Genomic DNA, 22,387 nt, shown 5'->3' on the forward strand with positions numbered 1-22,387 from the left:
AGGGAACAAACACAGGGAACAAACACAAGGGAACACAGGGAACAAACACAGGGGACACAGAGAACAAACACAGGGGACACAGAGAACAAACACAGAGAAAAAAAACAGGGAACAAAGGGGAGCACAGGGAACAAACACAAGGAACAAACATAGGGGAACAAACACAGGGGACACAGGGAAAAACACAGGGGACACAGGGAAAAAACGCAGGGGACACAGGGAAAAAACAGAGGGGACACAGGGAACAAACACAGGGGAACACAGAGAACAAACACAGGGAACTAACATAGGGAACACATGGAACAAACAGAGGGGACACAGGGAACAAACACAGGGGAACTAACATAGGGAACACATGGAACACAGGAAACAAACAGAGGGGACACAGGGAACAAACACAGGGTACTAACATAGGGAACACAGGGAACAAACACAGGGGAACACAGAGAATAAACACAGGGTACTAACATAGGGAACACAGGGAACAAACACAGGGAACACAGGGAACAAACACAGGGAACTAACATAGGGAACACATGGAACACAGGGAACAAACAGAGGGGACACAGGGAACAAACACAGGGGAACACAGAGAATAAACACAGGGAACTAACATATTGAACACATGGAACACAGGGAACAAACACAGGGAACACAGAGAACAAACACAGGGAACTAACATAGGGAACACATGGAACACAGGGAACAAACAGAGGGGACACAGGGAACAAACACAGAGAACAAACACAGGGAACACAGAGAACAAACACAGGGAACACAGAGAACAAACACAGGGAACACAGAGGACACAGAGAACAAACACAGGGAACACAGGGGAACACAGAGGACACAGAGAACACAGAGAACAAACACAGAGAACAAACACAGAAGACACAGAGAACAAACACAGGGAACAAACACAGGGGAACACAGGGAACAAACACAGGGGAACACACACAGGGAACACAGGGAACACAGAGAACAAACACAAGGAACAAACACAGGGAACAAACACAGGAAACAAACACAAGGGACACAGAGAACAAACACAGGGAACACAGGGAACAAACACAGGGAACACAGAGAACAAACACAGGGAACTAACATAGGGAACACATGGAACACAGGGAACAAACAGAGAACAAACACATGGAACACAGAGAACAAACACAGGGAACAAACACAGGTGACACAGAGATCAAACACAGGGGACACAGAGATCAAACACAGGGGACACAGAGAACAAACATGGGCACACAGAGAACAAACACAGGGGACACAGAGAACAAACACAGGGGACACAGAGAACAAACACAGGGGACACAGAGAACAAACACAGAGGACACAGAGAACAAACACAGGGAACAAACACAGGGAGCACAGGGAACAAACACAGGGGAACAAACACAGGGAGCACAGAGAACAAACACAGGGAACACAGGGAAAAAACACAAGGAACAAACACAGGGAGCACAGGGAACAAACACAGGGAACAAACACAAGGGAACACAGGGAACAAGCACAGGGAACAAACACAGGGGAGCACAGGGAACAAACACAGGGGACACAGGGAACAAACATTGGGAACAAACACAGAGAACAAACACAGGGAGCACAGGGAACAAACACAGGGAACAAAACACAAGGAACAAACACAGGGAGCACAGGGAACAAACACAGGGAACAAACACAAGGGAACACAGGGAACAAACACAGGGGACACAGGGAACAAACATTGGGAACAAACACAGAGAACAAACACAGGGGACAAAGGGAACAAACACAGAGAAAAAAACAGGGAACAAACACAAGGAACAAACATAGGGGAACAAACACAGGGGACACAGGGAAAAACACAGGGGACACACGGAAAAACACAGGGGACACAGGGAAAAAACAGAGGGGACACAGGGAACAAACACAGGGGAACACAGAGAACAAACACAGGGAACTAACATAGGGAACACATGGAACAAACAGAGGGGACACAGGGAACAAACACAGGGGAACTAACATAGGGAACACATGGAACACAGGGAACAAACAGAGGGGACACAGGGAACAAACACAGGGTACTAACATAGGGAACACAGGGAACAAACACAGGGGAACACAGAGAATAAACACAGGGTACTAACATAGGGAACACAGGGAACAAACACAGGGAACACAGGGAACAAACACAGGGAACTAACATAGGGAACACATGGAACAAACAGAGGGGACACAGGGAACAAACACAGGGGAACACAGAGAATAAACACAGGGAACTAACATATTGAACACATGGAACACAGGGAACAAACACAGGGAACACAGAGAACAAACACAGGGAACTAACATAGGGAACACATGGAACACAGGGAACAAACAGAGGGGACACAGGGAACACACACAGGGTACTAACATAGGGAACATAGGGAACACAGAGAACAAACACAGGGAACACAGAGAACAAACACAGGGTACTAACATAGGGAACACATGGAACACAGGGAACAAACACAGGGGAACACAGGGAATAAACACAGGGTACTAACATAGGGAACACATGGAACAAACAGAGGGGACACAGGGAACAAACACATGGTACTAACATAGGGAACACATGGAACAAACACAGAGAATAAACACAGAGGACACAGAGAACAAACACAGGGAACAAACACAGGGGACACAGAGAACAAACACAGAGGACACAGAGAACAAACACAGGGAACAAACACAGGGAGCACAGGGAACAAACACAGGGGAACAAACACAGGGAGCACAGAGAACAAACACAGGGAACACAGGGAAAAAAACACAAGGAACAAACACAGGGAGCACAGGGAGCACAGGGAACAAACACAAGGGAACACAGGGAACAAGCACAGGGAACAAACACAGGGGAGCACAGGGAACAAACACAGGGGACACAGGGAACAAACATTGGGAACAAACACAGAGAACAAACACAGGGAGCACAGGGAACAAACACAGGGAACAAAACACAAGGAACAAACACAGGGAGCACAGGGAACAAACACAGGGAACAAACACAAGGGAACACAGGGAACAAACACAGGGGACACAGGGAACAAACATTGGGAACAAACACAGAGAACAAACACAGGGGACACAGGGAACAAACACAGAGAAAAAAACAGGGAACAAAGGGGAGCACAGGGAACAAACACAAGGAACAAACATAGGGGAACAAACACAGGGGACACAGGGAAAAACACAGGGGACACACGGAAAAACACAGGGGACACAGGGAAAAAACAGAGGGGACACAGGGAACAAACACAGGGGAACACAGAGAACAAACACAGGGAACTAACATAGGGAACACATGGAACAAACAGAGGGGACACAGGGAACAAACACAGGGGAACTAACATAGGGAACACATGGAACACAGGGAACAAACAGAGGGGACACAGAGAATAAACACAGGGTACTAACATAGGGAACACAGGGAACAAACACAGGGAACACAGGGAACAAACACAGGGAACTAACATAGGGAACACAGGGAACAAACACAGGGGAACACAGAGAATAAACACAGGGTACTAACATAGGGAACACAGGGAACAAACACAGGGAACACACACAGGGAACACATGGAACACAGGGAACAAACAGAGGGGACACAGGGAACAAACACAGGGGAACACAGAGAATAAACACAGGGAACTAACATATTGAACACATGGAACACAGGGAACAAACACAGGGAACACAGAGAACAAACACAGGGAACTAACATAGGGAACACATGGAACACAGGGAACAAACAGAGGGGACACAGGGAACAAACACAGGGTACTAACATAGGGAACATAGGGAACACAGAGAACAAACACAGGGAACACAGAGAACAAACACAGGGTACTAACATAGGGAACACAGGGAACAAACACAGGGGAACACAGAGAACAAATACAGGGAACACAGAGAACAAACACAGGGAACTAACATAGGGAACACATGGAACACAGGGAACAAACACAGGGGAACACAGGGAACAAACACAGGGTACTAACATAGGGAACACAGAGAACAAACACAGGGTACTAACATAGGGAACACAGGGAACAAACACAGGGGAACACAGAGAACAAACACAGGGAACACAGAGAACAAACACAGGGAACTAACATAGGGAACACATGGAACACAGGGAACAAACACAGGGAACACAGAGAACAAACACAGAGAATAAACACAGAGAATAAACACAGAGGACACAGAGAACAAACACAGGGAACAAACACAGGGGACACAGAGAACAAACACAGGGAACAAACACAGGGGACACAGAGAACAAACACAGGGAACAAACACAGGGGACACAGGGAACAAACACAGGGGACACAGAGAACAAACACAGGGAACAAACACAGGGGACACAGAGAACAAACACAGGGAACAAACACAGGGGACACAGGGAACAAACACAGGGGACACAGAGAACAAACACAGGGAACAAACACAGGGGACACAGAGAACAAACACAGGGAACAAACACAGGGAACAAACACAGGGGACACAGAGAACAAACACAGGGGACACAGAGAACAAACACAGGGGACACAGAGAACACGGGGCCATGGCAGATATAACCTGGGAGTTTTACAATACTGCCGTGTACTTAGGGAGGCCTTGCCCTCAATAAAAATGGCGGCCGTGACATCACTCAGGAAACGCCTTACACGTTGTCATGGTTACATTAGAGCGCAAGCGTTGCCCCTGGTTCCCTCATTCTCCGCCCCCTGTCCCCGATCGGGCTACTGGTGACGTAGCTAGCTATGACGGCGGTCACGCGATGCTGTGACTGGCTTAGAGTTCTAAACAGCAGAGCCCCGCCCCCGGTCAGGGACAGGAGGCCGCATTTCCGCAATCCGCTCCGAGCGTTACGTTCTGATGTCACGTGTTGTCGCGCGGTGACGTTTCGCTCAGTGATTGGTCGCTGGGAGCCGGAAAGATGGCGGGAAGAAGGCTGTGGGGGAGGGTCGGAGGGATCTCGGGGGCTCTGGCCGTAGGGGCCGCGGCCTATGGAGCACACGGTGAGCAGCTGGCCCCCGGGGTAACACCGTGTGGGGGGAGGGAAACGGATACCATCACACTGACTGTACAGAGATATTATCACCTGCCATACTGCAATAATAATTAATAATAATAAAATAATAATAAAATAAATAATAATAATAAAATAATAATAAATAATATAATATAATAAATAATAATAATAAAATAAATAATATAATAATAATAATATAATAAATAATATAATAATATATTGGGTCGGATATCACCTGCCATACTGCAATAATAATATAATAATAAATAATAATAATCTAATATAATAATCTAATATCTAATATAATGATCTAATATAATAATAATCTAATATATAATATAAATACATAATATAATATAATAATACAATAATAATATAATGGGTCAGATATCACCTGCCATACTGCAATAATAATAGAATTAATATAATAATAATATTATAAATAATATAATAATAAATATAATATAATAATAATAATAAATAATATAATAATATAATGGGTCAGATATCACCTGCCATACTGCAATAATAATAGAATAATTAATATAATAATAAAATAATAATATAATATTTAATATAATAATATATAATAATAAAATAATATATTAATAATATAATGGGTCAGATATCACCTGCCATACTGTAATAATTATAATAATATAATGGGTCAGATATCACCTGCCATACTGCAATAATAATAGAATAATTAATATAATAATAATATAATATTTAATATAATAATTAATAATAATAATATAATAATAAAATATAATAATACAATAATAATAATATAATGGGTCAGATATCACCTGCCATACTGTAATAATAATAATAATAATATAATGGGTCAGATATCACCTGCCATACTTTAATAATAATAATAATATAATAATGGGTCAGATATCACCTGCCATACTGTAATAATAATATAATAAATAATATATAATATAATAAATAAATATAATAATAATATATAATAAATAATATAATAATAATATAATGGGTCAGATATCACCTGCCATACTGCAATAATAGAATAATTAATATAATAAAATCTAATATAATATTTAATATAATAATAAAATAATATAATAATAATATAATGGGTCAGATATCACCTGCCATACTGTAATAATTATAATAATATAATGGGTCAGATATCACCTGCCATACTGTTATTATAATATAATAAATAATATAATATCATAAATAATATAATAATAATATAATGGGTCAGATATCACCTGCCATACTGTAATAATAATATAATAAATATAATAATAATAATTATAATATAATAATAATATAATGGGTCAGATATCACCTGCCATCCTGTACTAATATAATAAATACATAATATAATAATAATTATAATAATGGGTCAGATATCACCTGCCATACTGTAATAATAATATAATAATAATTATAATAATATAATAAATAATATAATAATAATATATAACGAAATGGGTCCGATATAACCTGCTGTAGAATAATAATATAATGGGTCAGATATCACCTGCTATAGAATAATAATAATAATAAATATATAATAATATTATAATGGGTCAGATATCGCCTGTTGTATAATAATAAATATGTAACATTGTATTTGGTCAGATATTACCTGCTATAGAATGATAATATATATTATATATTATAATGGGTAAGATCTCACCTGCTATAGAATACGAAGAAAATGAAAAGAAATAACCTAGGGCCAAAATTTAGATATCACGAGGTAGAGGGCACAAAAAGGGGGGAACCCCTAAATAGTGAATATCATAGAGAATAAACAAAAAAAGAAAAAAATGCCATTCTACCTGTGTATGATTTACTGAGAAGATTATAGGCTTAACCCCTTAAGGACCAAACTTCGGGAATAAAAGGGAATCATGACATGTCACACATGTCATGTGTCCTTAAGGGGTTAAAAAGTAACTTTTAATAAATAAATCTAAAATAAAAATATGTTAAAGAAAAATCATATGAACAACAGGAGTGAGTGGAGACTATACAGCGAGTAAAACTCTGACTACTTATACAAGCTGTAAAAGTGTATACATAATAACACGAATACTGAAGCAATACTGTTTTGCTATAATATAACATCGGTGTATTCCCAAGTAATAGAAGTGATACTATATTATATATCACTAATAGCTGTAACAAGAGGGGGGAGATAAGACGACTGCTAAACCAGTGCTGTCAATAGTTAAAAGATTTATGGATAAGTAAATCCCTACATGATAGTACAACTAACGACAACCTCTGATGAGCTTCACTGACGAAACGTGCACGTCAGGGGCTCTGGACACATACTGACACATTATTGGTGTCGGCACCTAACTCTCTGCTTATCAATTGCTAAATTACCGACATCAAGTTCATTCATGTCCAGCATCTCAGGAGTGCATATTGGAGACTCTTAACACTAATTTATGTGCTCTGTACATACTTTATTTCTCTTTCTTTTTCCTTTATTATGTTTATGGGGGGAGATTGATAAGACCAGGTATTTTATTAAGGGGTGCCCTCGAAGGCACAAGACTCAGGAATCTTTATTCTATACGCCTTCCTCTGTCACTGTCTGTACATTTTCTACTACCTAGGCAACCTGTTTAAAACTGTTTGCAAACCCTCTCTTTACACTTTGACCTATTATTTAGATGCAGCTAGCACTTAGGCAACTTGTGTGACTTTTAACCGGTTAACTGCTGCCTGTCAGCAGTCCTTCACAGCTGAGCTACTACTTTGTTCTCCACTGTGGTAAAGCATAAGATAACTCAGATAACTCGTTGTTACACTAGAATATACTGCTAGGTATCTTGGAGAAAAAACGGAGCCAGGTCAGCAACCCCTTATTTTACACTTTACTGCTTGACAGCAACCTTTATTTATTATCAATACGCTGCTATGATCTAGGCAGCTTTTGTGACATTTAACTGGCTAATCGCCGTCTGTCAGAAATCTGTCTTAGCTGAACCATTATCTTGGATCTTTCTGAGGTTAAGCACCATAGAACATTATCAATTATTGTATGTGGAGCTAACCCATGTCGTTAGTTGTACTATCATGTAGGGATTTACTTATCCATAAATCTTTTAACTATTGACAGCACTGGTTTAGCAGTCGTCTTATCTCCCCCCTCTTGTTACAGCAATTAGTGATATTTAATATAGTATCACTTCTATTACTTGGGAATACACTGATGTTATATTATAGCAAAACAGTATTGCTTCAGCATTAGTGTTATTATGTTTACACTTTTACAGCTTGTATAAGTAGTCACAGTTTTACTCACTGTATAGTCTCCACTCACTCCTGCTGTTCATATGATTTTTCTTTAACATATTTTTATTTTATATTTATTTATTAAAAGTTACTTTTTAAGCCTATAATCTTCTCAGTAAATCATACACAGGTAGAATGGCATTTTTTTCTTTTTTTGTTTATTCTCTATGGTATTCACCTGCTATAGAATGATATCAATTAATATATAATTAATAATTATAATGGGTCAGATATCACCTGCTATAGAATGACAATATCAATAATATATAATAATTGTAACGGCACCCCCAGGCATAAAAGGGGTTAACAGCCGTTTAGGAGTGTGACGGTACAATCCGTTACTCCGTCAAGCATTCCCTTCTTCCCATAAAATAAAATCACCAAGTAATCCACAGAGTAATAACTTGCTGGTATCGCCAAATAATCCACACATGAGCCAAGGCTTAATGCTGGAACAAGACTGACTTTTAATGACACACACTCTGCTTTTATGCAATTCTCTCCTGCAAGAGAGACGCCCACAAACAATTATGAATTACCCAATCAAACAATGGTTACATCCCACACATCTCCTCCCCTTAGCTTGAGAGGTAACCCAATTATACGTACAGTTTAAAACATACTTTTTACCTAACATTCATAACTCTAAAACCATACATCACATTCACATAAAAATTACATATTCACAATCAATCCATTCAGGGGAACAACATATTAAAAAATGGCATGAATCAGACCCGGGGTTCAAAAGTTAGTAAAAGTATATTTTGGTCCCTGGCTGGCAGCATGGCAATCTGGTTTAAACAGGTTTTACAGAGGCCTCTATCCTGGAGACAATGGGGAAAGTAATCCAATTATCCAGGGCTAGAGGCAGACTCCATTGAGCACATGGTTGCAAAAAGACATAAAACACCATAAAATACATAAAGTCACCTTTTACACATAACACACAGACATTTCTTTTATACATTTTAAACCGAGCAGGTACAGGTATTAAAACAGCAGGGAGAGGGTTTAACTGAGGGCCCACAGGCAAGTACATGGACAATCCTTCACAAGGAGATATTCCCTTCCAGATATACAGGCAGCTACTGTAGACACCAATCCACCGAACCGAAGAAGCATACGAATGCTTTCAACCATACGAATGCTGTAAACAGACGAATAGGAAAAAACATACGAAAGGTTTACACTCCTGGCAATCGGTCTGAAACAGCATACAATCCAATTCCCCCAATAATGAGACGACACTTCGTTTTGAGGTTCAAGCAGAATCAGGCAGAGCTGTGTGTTTATTGTTCTTATATACACATTCTTACACATTAGTACCCCCCCACCCAGGGTTTTGTAAAACAACCAATAAACACGTACAATACACTCAGACACTTGTATAAAAGGCAGCGTGCCTCCATTAAACTTATATTTTCCAGCTTATACTCCAAACTGTGTGTCGTCCTGTTATTGGAGGAAAAAAGAAGATTTACTCCTGTGTCTACTGTTCCAGCTTGCAGGAGACTCAACGGTGAAAGTCCTTGTAAGGACTAGAGCTAATTCCTTATTCGGTTCCAGAGCTCTCAGGACTGAGTGTCGTCCAGTGCCTGGGGGTGTCAGAGCGAATTCCCTATTCGGCTCCAGGAAGGAGGTGGTGGTTCCAGGACCCCAGTCAAGCCACGGCGACTTGAGGGCAAGAATGCTGAGGTTTTACCCACTGTACCAGCTAGGAAGCGGCCCTTGGCGGAGGTACCCAGTCAGGGTACCAGGTGATCTTTTACAGATGCCTATTGCGTCTTTCAGAACGATCACATGGCCCGCGGGGGCCTAATTTGCAGAGGGGTGACTGTCTGGGCTGTCAGTCAGTCCCACACCCAAACCGGAAGCAATACTGATCATTGGCAGGGCACTGTAGAAAATCGGGTAAGTATAAGGATGGCTGATATTTGCTGTGGACATACTAGGTACGTCCGCGGTCCTATGGACCGCTTTTTGTACGTATGCGTTCCTTAAGTGGTTAATGGAGTAAAGACATTTATTTACCTTTAGTCCATCGGTGTGCCAGTGTCCATCTTGCTTTCTTGGCTGAGATCCTCAATCTTCCCTATTGGCAAATCGCTGTGCCAATCAGCATCTTCTCGTGGAGATGTATTGAATCTTGCAAAGATTGCAGGACCTTGTACGGGAAATCCATTTTAGAGGCTGTCTGAGTGACAGCCCTTAGAGGTGACCATGGGCAGCAATGTAAACTCTGCTTTCTCTGTGTACAATGCTTAACCTGCAGGGACAGACTGCAGTCCTTCTGGTGACTATAGTGTCCATTTAACTAGTAAAGGAATCTCAGGTTCCCCTCAGTGGATCATGTACAGTTACCTCTCTGACATGGACTGCTGCTAGTTTCCAGTCCTATCAAAGGTGGAGGTAAACCCCCGCTTGCTCAATTTACATGGGACCAGCCTCCAAGCATCATGGGAGAAGGTGTCCATTATGTGTATTTGAAGAAAAAAATATATATATTGTCCTAATTTCTGTCTTTCTTTATTGCAGGTCTCAGACAGAGTAATGCAGATGACTACCTGAAGGAGGTGATTATATTGCTTTATATACCCAGATTTTTTTATTAATATAATCTAGATAGAAAACAGAAGAAATAAGGTAAGCCAGATAATATTGGTACACAGATAGAAGGGGAGAAAAGGTAGTGTACCAAGAAGGGAGCTGGGATGGGTACAAATGCAAAGGAAACATTATACACCCAGATAAAGGAAAATATCATATGTGAAGAAAAAAAAAAAATATCCAAATAAAATTGCCCAACGGCAAATCCCATGGTGTTCATGTCCTGTTAGTTTTTTATTTTCCATATGATATTTTCCTTTATCTGGGTGTTGTACCCATCCCAGCTCCCTTCTTGGTACACTACCCTTTCTAAACATTTATGATGTAGATATTTATATTGTCATTGTTATGCAGATTGTAATATATATTACTCAGATTATAATCTCTTTATAGAGGATATTTATTTGTTACTCAGATAATCCGCTATCACCCAGATTGTGTTTGTATTTTAATTATTCGAATCAATCTATATTCAGACAGGGCGCTGGAAGTGAATGCGTGTAAATTACTGATTAATACCAATCAATGTAAAGTATCTCTGTGAGATTCATATTGAAAGTCCCTTTAATTCCTCACAGTTCTCACTTTCGGTAAAACCTGGTGTAAGTTGTGCCCCTGTTCATGGCCTCTGTTTGTCCCTCCGCTCCCATTCTTCCCATCATAATATTGATGGGTGCTTGACATTACCAGGTAATATCTCGTACACAAAGGCTGTTTGTACCAGGTAATATCTCGTACAGAAAGGCTGTTTGTACCAGGTAATATCTCGTACAGAAAGGCTGTTTGTACCAGGTAATATCTCGTACAGAAAGGCTGTTTGTACCAGGTAATATCTCGTACAGAAAGGCTGTTTGTACCAGGTAATATCTCTTACAGAAAGGCTGTTTGTACCAGGTAATATCTCGTACAGAAAGGCTGTTTGTACCAGGTAATAGCTCGTACAGAAAGGCTGTTTGTACCAGGTAATATCTCTTACAGAAAGGCTGTTTGTACCAGGTAATATCTCGTACAGAAAGGCTGTTTGTACCGGGTAATATCTCGTACAGAAAGGCTGTTTGTACCAGGTAATATCTCGTACAGAAAGGCTGTTTGTACCAGGTAATATCTCGTACAGAAAGGCTGTTTGTACCAGGTAATATCTCGTACAGAAAGGCTGTTTGTACCAGGTAATATCTCGTACAGAAAGGCTGTTTGTACCAGGTAATATCTCGTACAGAAAGGCTGTTTGTACCAGGTAATAGCTCGTACAGAAAGGCTGTTTGTACCAGGTAATATCGCTTACAGAAAGGCTGTTTGTACCAGGTAATATCTCGTACAGAAAGGCTGTTTGTACCGGGTAATATCTCGTACAGAAAGGCTGTTTGTACCAGGTAATATCTCGTACAGAAAGGCTGTTTGTACCAGGTAATATCTCGTACAGAAAGGCTGTTTGTACCAGGTAATATCTCGTACAGAAAGGCTGTTTGTACCAGGTAATATCTCGTACAGAAAGGCTGTTTGTACCAGGTAATATCTCGTACAGAAAGGCTGTTTGTACCAGGTAATATCTCGTACAGAAAGGCTGTTTGTACCAGGTAATATCTCGTACAGAAAGGCTGTTTGTACCAGGTAATATCTCGTACAGAAAGGCTGTTTGTACCGGGTAATATCTCGTACAGAAAGGCTGTTTGTACCGGGTAATATCTCGTACAGAAAGGCTGTTTGGTAGGATAGCGTGTACCAAGTAATATCTTGTACTCCTGTAAGGGGTGATTTAAGCCATGACGCCCTCCCACCCAGTGAGAGGTGGAGCCAGTAAGGATTGCAATGGACACGCGACCCCAACTCCCCAGAAACACGAGGTCTGTGCACATACGTCATCACCGACTTATACAGCATCATATTAATGTTTTAAGTAACCGGCTTCCAGAGATCCCATAGAACTTTTACACAGAGCAAGTAACGCCTGTACAAACGGGCTGTGAGTGGCATGAAACGTAGATATCATTCCTCACACACCGTAGGTCACACAGTATTGGGGAAACGAGATAGTTAAACAGAGGCCTTGGTGCTTAAGAGGTTAACGCGCTGAGTTTAGAGAGACTCTTTCCTTGCCATGGTGAGGTCCTTGCGGCCTCCGAATCCCCCACACCACCTCTGTGTTGTGTAAACACTGCATTGTTTGCGAGGCTTCCATTCATGCGAGCACCTGCATTGTAAATGGACAATCAGGAATGGATGCCTAAGTGTGAATCCTCTGTAAGGAAGTGCCCGGGCGGCTTGGGCTCATGATTTGGGGGGATTATCTCTGATTACACCAATTTACTAATCTCTCTTCTCTTTCCACAGCTTTTTGCTACTGCGAACCAATATCACTTCCTGCACAGCCTGGCTCTACTGGCTGTCCCTCACTGCAGGCGCCCCCTGCTGGTACGTGGACTCTATTAAACCATGCAAGGACAATATTAATTGAAATCAGCACTCTGGAAATTATTAGATAATTAGGTACAGATAATCCAGGGGTGTGAGTGTCTCATGGTTTATCCATAATTTTGATAAAAAAATTTAAACAAATACCCCACTGATTTTTTTTTGTTACATTTTGTTTAGTAAATTGTTCAATGTAAATGTCAGTGATGCAGAACATTAAAGGACCACTCTAGTGCCAGGAAAGCATACTCGTTTTCCTGGCACTAGAGTGCCCTGAGGGTGCCCCCACCCTCAGGGACCCCCTCCCGCCCGGCTCTGGAAAGGGGAAAGGGGTTAAATCTTACCTTTTTCCAGCGCTGGGCGGAGAGATCTCCTCCTCCGATCCTCCTCTTCTCCTCCCCGTCGGCTGAATGCGCACGCGCGGCAAGAGCTGCGCGCGCATTCAGCCGGTCACATAGGAAAGCATTCATAATGCTTTCCTATGGACGCTGGCGTGCTCTCACTGTGAAAATCACAGTGAGAAGCACGCAAGCGCCTCTAGCGGCTGTCAATGAGACAGCCACTAGAGGACATAGGGGGAAGGCTTAACCCATTCATAAACATAGCAGTTTCTCTGAAACTGCTATGTTTATGAAAAAATGGGTTAACCCCAGAAGGACCTGGCACCCAGACCACTTCATTAAGCTGAAGTGGTCTGGGTGCCTAGAGTGGTCCTTTAAATTGGTAAAGTGTTTAGAACCCCCTTTCTCTATAATAAACCCTCCAAGTATCTTTTTAAAATACATGCTTTCTATTTGCTTTTACACTATGATTAAGTTAAGGCTAGACTTCTTTTAAATTTAGGGAAGCACCGTGACATACATTTTCCCATGCTGCCTGGGATTATTGGGAGCTGCTGATTTTTGATTCTCATAATTCGCCCCTTTCAGCAAAGGAGAGGATCTGGGGAGAGAGAATTGCACTGTCTCCGCAGCTCTCCTCCTGGCAGGTCGTTTTCGGGAGTCTGGACAATTTAATGGCGGCAATTGCAATAACCCAGCTGCTTCCACTGAAATCAGAGGTCCTCACACAGCAGCATGCAACCCGATATCCACAGGGTTTGGGAGCTGATCAGTACTCAGAGGGTTTGGGAGCGGATCAGTGCCCACAGGGTTTGGGAGCGGATCAGTGCCCACAGGGTTTGGGAGCGGATCAGTGCCCACAGGGTTTGGGAGCGGATCAGTGCCCACAGGGTTTGGGAGCTGATCAGTACCCACAGGGTTTGGGAGCGGATCAGTACCCACAGGGTTTGGGAGCTGATCAGTGCCCACAGGGTTTGGGAGCTGATCAGTGCCCACAGGGTTTGGGAGCTGATCAGTGCCCACAGGGTTTGGGAGCTGATCAGTGCCCACAGGGTTTGGGAGCTGATCAGTGCCCACAGGGTTTGGGAGCTGATCAGTACCCACAGGGTTTGGGAGCTGATCAGTACCCACAGGGTTTGGGAGCTGATCAGTACCCACAGGGTTTGGGAGCTGATCAGTACCCACAGGGTTTGGGAGCTGATCAGTACCCACAGGGTTTGGGAGCTGATCAGTACCCACAGGGTTTGGGAGCTGATCAGTACCCACAGGGTTTGGGAGCTGATCAGTACCCACAGGGTTTGGGAGCTGATCAGTGCCCACAGGGTTTGGGAGCTGATCAGTGCCCACAGGGTTTGGGAGCTGATCAGTGCCCACAGGGTTTGGGAGCTGATCAGTGCCCACAGGGTTTGGGAGCTGATCAGTGCCCACAGGGTTTGGGAGCTGATCAGTACCCACAGGGTTTGGGAGCTGATCAGTACCCACAGGGTTTGGGAGCTGATCAGTACCCACAGGGTTTGGGAGCTGATCAGTGCCCACATGGTTTGGGAGCTGATCAGTGCCCACATGGTTTGGGAGCTGATCAGTGCCCACATGGTTTGGGAGCTGATCAGTGCCCACAGGGTTTGGGAGCTGATCAGTGCCCACAGGGTTTGGGAGCTGATCAGTGCCCACAGGGTTTGGGAGCTGATCAGTGCCCACAGGGTTTGGGAGCTGATCAGTGCCCACAGGGTTTGGGAGCTGATCAGTGCCCACAGGGTTTGGGAGCTGATCAGTGCCCACAGGGTTTGGGAGCTGATCAGTGCCCACAGGGTTTGGGAGCTGATCAGTGCCCACAGGGTTTCGGAGCTGATCAGTGCCCACAGGGTTTGGGAGCTGATCAGTGCCCACAGGGTTTGGGAGCTGATCAGTGCCCACAGGGTTTGGGAGCTGATCAGTGCCCACAGGGTTTGGGAGCTGATCAGTGCCCACAGGGTTTGGGAGCTGATCAGTGCCCACAGGGTTTGGGAGCTGATCAGTGCCCACAGGGTTTGGGAGCTGATCAGTGCCCACAGGGTTTGGGAGCTGATCAGTGCCCACAGGGTTTGGGAGCTGATCAGTGCCCACAGGGTTTGGGAGCTGATCAGTGCCCACAGGGTTTGGGAGCTGATCAGTGCCCACAGGGTTTGGGAGCTGATCAGTGCCCACAGGGTTTGGGAGCTGATCAGTGCCCACAGGGTTTGGGAGCTGATCAGTGCCCACAGGGTTTGGGAGCTGATCAGTGCCCACAGGGTTTGGGAGCTGATCAGTGCCCACAGGGTTTGGGAGCTGATCAGTGCCCACAGGGTTTGGGAGCTGATCAGTGCCCACAGGGTTTGGGAGCTGATCAGTGCCCACAGGGTTTGGGAGCTGATCAGTGCCCACAGGGTTTGGGAGCTGATCAGTGCCCACAGGGTTTGGGAGCTGATCAGTGCCCACAGGGTTTGGGAGCTGATCAATACCCACAGGGTTTGGGAGCTGATCAGTGCCCACAGAGTTTGGGAGCTGATCAGTGCCCACAGGGTTTGGGAGCTGATCAGTGCCCACAGGGTTTGGGAGCTGATCAGTGCCCACAGGGTTTGGGAGCTGATCAGTGCCCACAGGGTTTGGGAGCTGATCAGTGCCCACAGGGTTTGGGAGCTGATCAGTGCCCACAGGGTTTGGGAGCGGATCAATACCCACTGGGTTTGGGAGCTGATCAGTGCCCACAGGGTTTGGGAGCTGATCAGTGCCCACAGGGTTTGGGAGCTGATCAGTGCCCACAGGGTTTGGGAGCTGATCAGTGCCCACAGGGTTTGGGAGCTGATCAGTGCCCACAGGGTTTGGGAGCTGATCAGTGCCCACAGGGTTTGGGAGCTGATCAGTGCCCACAGGGTTTGGGAGCTGATCAGTACCCACAGGGTTTGGGAGCTGATCAGTGCCCACAGGGTTCAGGAGTGAGAGAATCCATTTGTTGCAGGCAATGACACTCCTATATCCCCCACAGATTGTACTGTAACTGTGTGATACCAGCCCCATTGTTCTCTCAATCACTGTACTTGTTAGTGCATTCTGTATCATGCTCTGCTTGGGAAGGTGAATTGAAATGAACAAGTAGTTGTAGACTCCCATGCCGGAGTGCCTGTAAGCACTGGCAGTGTGAAGGAAAGCAGTGGGTCTGAACGTGTTGTCTGCATGCTACTTGGTAACCCCATGCTGCTGCGTTGGCATAGAGCGAAGTTAGCTACAGAAACTAAACGTGCTACAGTATTACAGAGCTTATTCTGTCAGGGTACAGATTTTACGCACGTCTTTTACAAAAAACAAATGACAAATTCTGCATTGGAGAGTAAATTAAATGACAGCTTTAGAAATACAAAAATAAAAGTCCTGTGCTCACTCCCATCACCCCTGGGCAGCAGCAACGACCACAGTACACATCAGCCCCAATATATACTAAAATCCAAAGGAAAAAAGTTACCTGCGCTCTCTCCTTAATCCCTATATATGTTTAAACAAACTAAGGTCATTTAGTTACTCCAATGGCCATTGGAGAGAATGCCCGCCTGCCAACGTCAAGGCAGACTCACCCTAGACGGGTCCTACTCTGACCCTTCACCTTGCTTCCTTGAGCTTCTGGCAAATATATCTCTAATGAGACAGAGAGGGGTATTTTTATATACACCCCTATATACTTATTAACCCTTAATAGGGAACACATGGGATGGGCGGCAGCATTGTAACAAGGCTGTGTGATACAAAGTGAAAAGTGAACAGGTAAACACCCCTTTCTGTCTCACTAGAGATATTTTTGCCAGAAGCTCAAGGAAGCAAGGTGAAAGGTTAGTGTAGGACCCGCCTAGGGGGGTCTGCCTTGACGTTGGCAGGCGGCATTCCCTCCAGTGGCCATTGGAGTAACTAAATGACCTCCATTTGTCTAATTATACATAGGGATTAAGGAGAGAGCGCAGGTAACCTTTGTGCTTTGGTTTTTACTATATGTATTAGCTGATGTGTACTGTGGTCGTTGCTGCCGCCCAGTAGTGATGGGAGTGAGCGCAGGACTTTACTTTTTGTATTTGTATTCACTTTTTGTATCACACAGCCTGGTTACAATGCTGCCGCCCATCCCATGTGTTCCCTATTAAGGGTTAATAAGTATATAGGGGTGTATATAAAAAACACCCCTTTCTGTCTCATTAGAGATCTTTGCCAGAAGCTCAAGGAAGCAGGCTGAAGGGTCAGTGTTAGGACCCGCTTAGGGGGGTCTGCCTTGACGTTGGCAGGCGGGCATTCCCTCCAGTGGTCCTTGGAGGTAACTAAAAAAACCTCCATTTGTTTAAATATACATAGGGATTAAGGAGAGAGCACAGGTAACTTTTTTCCTTTGGTTTTTACTATAAATTACAGCTTTCCCAGCGTCAGTCTTGCTTTCCAGCCCAGAAAGCCGAGGTTGCGTGTGCTGTATTTTGTCGTTTTATGAAGTATGGATGTTAAGGTGTCGCCGTCTATCTGATATAAAGCATAATAAGTGTTATGCAGGATTGGGAGTAATGTGATTGCATATTCAGTATAACAATAAAAGATTCCCTGGGGACGCCCATTCATTTTTGGCTTTCTGTCTGTGCAATATTTACGTTTACTGTGCGATTGTCTGGGTCCCTATCTCTTATGCCACATATTTCTGTTGTACACAAGCAATCGTGCAAGCTGTCCTTCTAGTTAACATCTCCATATCCATGACTGGGTGCTGTGTGTTCTATTCATGTTACACATGTCGGTTTGTATTTTTGTTATCCCGGGCTCTGCTCTTCCAGCCAAGTCCAGCCCTTTCTGAGCTATTACAATAGTCCCAGACTTTTAATTCTCTTGCAGTTAGCATCATTTTGGTACCAACCTCTAAGCATTGTGTATTATACAGCCTGGCATAGCACCATTCATTGCTTTCTACCATACCAGCCAGCCCTAAGCATTGTGTATTATACAGCCTGGCATAGCACCATTCATTGCTTTCTACCATACCAGCCAGCCCTAAGCATTGTGTATTATACAGCCTGGCATAGCACCACTCATCGCTTTCTACCAGCCAGCCCTAAGCATTGTGTATTATACAGCCTGGCATAGCACCACTCATCGCTTTCTACCAGCCAGCCCTAAGCATTGTGTATTATACAGCCTGGCATAGCGCCACTCATCGCTTTCTACCAGCCAGCCCTAAGCATTGTGTATTATACAGCCTGGCATAGCACCACTCATCGCTTTCTACCAGCCAGCCCTAAGCATTGTGTGTTATACAGCCTGGCATAGCACCACTCATCGCTTTCTACCAGCCAGCCCTAAGCATTGTGTATTATACAGCCTGGCATAGCACCACTCATCGCTTTCTACCATACCAGCCAGCCCTAAGCATTGTGTATTATACAGCCTGGCATAGCGCCACTCATCGCTTTATACCATACCAGCCAGCCCTAAGCATTGTGTATTATACAGCCTGGCATAGCACCACTCATCGCTTTCTACCAGCCAGCCCTAAGCATTGTGTATTATACAGCCTGGCATAGCACGATTCATCGCTTTCTACCAGCCAGCCAGCCCTAAGCATTGTGTATTATACAGCCTGGCATAGCGCCACTCATCGCTTTCTACCAGCCAGCCCTAAGCATTGTGTATTATACAGCCTGGCATAGCACCACTCATCGCTTTCTACCATACCAGCCAGCCCTAAGCATTGTGTATTATACAGCCTGGCATAGCACCACTCATCGCTTTCTACCAGCCAGCCTTAAGCATTGTGTATTATACAGCCTGGCATAGCACCACTCATCGCTTTCTACTATACCAGCCAGCCCTAAGCATTGTGTATTATACAGCCTGGCATAGCACGATTCATCGCTTTCTACCAGCCAGCCCTAAGCATTGTGTGTTATACAGCCTGGCATAGCACCACTCATCGCTTTCTACCAGCCAGCCCTAAGCATTGTGCATTATACAGCCTGGCATAGCACCACTCATCGCTTTCTACCAGCCAGCCCTAAGCATTGTGTATTATACAGCCTGGCATAGCACCACTCATCGCTTTCTACCAGCCAGCCCTAAGCATTGTGTATTATACAGCCTGGCATAGCACCACTCATCGCTTTCTACCAGCCAGCCCTAAGCATTGTGTATTATACAGCCTGGCATAGCACCACTCATCGCTTTCTACCAGCCAGCCCTAAGCATTGTGTATTATACAGCCTGGCATAGCACCACTCATCGCTTTCTACCAGCCAGCCTTAAGCATTGTGTATTATACAGCCTGGCATAGCGCCACTCATCGCTTTCTACCAGCCAGCCCTAAGCATTGTGTATTATACAGCCTGGCATAGCGCCACTCATCGCTTTCTACCAGCCAGCCCTAAGCATTGTGTATTATACAGCCTGGCATAGCGCCACTCATCGCTTTCTACCAGCCAGCCCTAAGCATTGTGTATTATACAGCCTGGCATAGCGCCACTCATCGCTTTCTACCAGCCAGCCCTAAGCATTGTGTATTATACAGCCTGGCATAGCACCACTTATCGCTTTCTACCAGCCAGCCCTAAGCATTGTGTATTATTCAGCCTGGCATAGCACGATTCATCGCTTTCTACCAGCCAGCCCTAAGCATTGTGTATTATACAGCCTGGCATAGCACCACTCATCGCTTTCTACCAGCCAGCCCTAAGCATTGGGTATTATACAGCCTGGCATAGCACCACTCATCGCTTTCTACCATACCAGCCAGCCCTAAGCATTGTGTATTATACAGCCTGGCATAGCACCACTCATCGCTTTCTACCATGCCAGCCCTAAGCATTGTGTATTATACAGCCTGGCATAGCACCACTCATCGCTTTCTACCAGCCAGCCCTAAGCATTGTGTGTTATACAGCCTGGCATAGCACCACTCATCGCTTTCTACCAGCCAGCCCTAAGCATTGTGTGTTATACAGCCTGGCATAGCACCACTTATCGCTTTCTACCATACCAGCCAGCCCTAAGCATTGTGTATATATTGCTTTTTTACTTGTTTTGTTTTTGTATTTATTAATATCATCTAGTGCAATAATTGCCTGCTAGGGTTAACTCCTCTTCTAGTAGTTGTCTACCTGCAAAGTGACACAGGGGCACTCTGGGTCTGTTCCCTTACCTGCAGAGTGACAGACAGGGGGCGCTGTGAGTCTGTTCCCTTACCTGCAGAGTGACAGACAGAGGGTGTTGTGAGTCTGTTCCTTTACCTGCAGAGTGACAGACTGGGGGCACTCTGGGTCTGTTCCCTTACCTGCAGAGTGACAGACAGGGGGCGCTGTGAGTCTGTTCCTTTACCTGCAGAGTGACAGATAGGGGGCGCTGTGAGTCTGTTCCTTCACCTGCTGGGTGACAGGCAGGGGGCGCTGTGAGTCTGTTCCTTCACCTGCTGGTTGACTGGGCGCTGTGAGTCTGTTCCTTCACCTGCTGGTTGACTGGGCGCTGTGAGTCTGTTCCTTTACCTGCAGAGTGACAGATAGGGGGCGCTGTGAGTCTGTTCCTTCACCTGCTGGGTGACAGGCAGGGGGCGCTGTGAGTCTGTTCCTTCACCTGCTGGGTGACAGGCAGGGGGCGCTGTGAGTCTGTTCCTTCACCTGCTGGGTGACAGGCAGGGGGCGCTGTGAGTCTGTTCCTTCACCTGCTGGGTGACAGGCAGGGGTCGCTGTGAGTCTGTTCCTTCACCTGCTGGGTGACAGGCAGGGGGCGCTGTGAGTCTGTTCCTTCACCTGCTGGGTGACAGGCAGGGGGCGCTGTGAGTCTGTTCCTTTACCTGCAGAGTGACAGGGGGCGCTGTGAGTCTGTTCCTTTACCTGCTGGGTGACAGGCAGGGGGCGCTGTGAGTCTGTTCCTTCACCTGCTGGGTGACAGGCAGGGGGCGCTGTGAGTCTGTTCCTTCACCTGCTGGGTGACAGGCAGGGGGCGCTGTGAGTCTGTTCCTTTACCTGCTGGGTGACAGGCAGGGGGCGCTGTGCGTCTGCCCCTCCCACTGCATTATGACAGGAGGAAGTTCGGAGTCTGCCTCTACCCTTGCAGCTAATCCGTCCTTTGTTAATGACACTTTACTTTTGTCTCTTTAGGCTGGTTCTCTTTTGACATCTGGAATGGTCCTTTTCTCCGGTACCTTCTATTATCACGCTCTGACCGGGGACTCCACGTTCACCAAGGCAGCACCGTATGGTGGCACCCTCCTGATCTTGGGGTGGGCAGCAATGGCTCTGTGAAGGCATCTTGACTGAGTCGGTAGAAGATTATGCTTGGCTCTGAAGTGTTTTTTCCCAGATTGCATAGCGTGCAGGGGCCAGCGTGAGATTTGACAATCAGAAGAGGCGATAAACCTGACGCTGCACAGAAAGTGGGTTAACGCCACAAGCTGACATCACTGCTTACATTCATCATGATGATTAGGAATTGATTATGTTTTTTTATACAATCACAATAAACCTAATGTTCATGTAAATAAATAATTTGCATTTAAAAAAAAAAAAAAAAAAGATTGTAAAACTTGTTTGAAATCTGCCAGTCAAACTGCATTTCTTTCAGGTAACAAACTTGAAAATGATTTATACAGGTTTGTAAGGACCTGATGGTATCTAATATTAAATGTTACAGTGGAGGCTGG

General features: G+C 44.5%; 1 protein-coding gene across 1 annotated transcript; it reads left to right on the forward strand.

The window, feature by feature from the left end:
• Positions 1-4,952: 4,952 nt before the first annotated feature.
• Positions 4,953-22,181, forward strand: TMEM256 (transmembrane protein 256). Its single transcript, XM_063446084.1, has 4 exons — positions 4,953-5,057; positions 10,904-10,941; positions 13,304-13,384; positions 21,846-22,181. The coding sequence occupies exons 1-4, from the start codon at positions 4,976-4,978 to the stop codon at positions 21,987-21,989; spliced, it is 345 nt and encodes a 114-aa protein (XP_063302154.1). The 5' UTR covers positions 4,953-4,975; the 3' UTR covers positions 21,990-22,181.
• The last annotated feature ends 206 nt before the right edge of the window (positions 22,182-22,387 follow it).

Source organism: Pelobates fuscus, chromosome 3, assembly GCF_036172605.1.
Source record: "Pelobates fuscus isolate aPelFus1 chromosome 3, aPelFus1.pri, whole genome shotgun sequence".
NCBI lineage: Eukaryota > Metazoa > Chordata > Amphibia > Anura > Pelobatidae > Pelobates > Pelobates fuscus.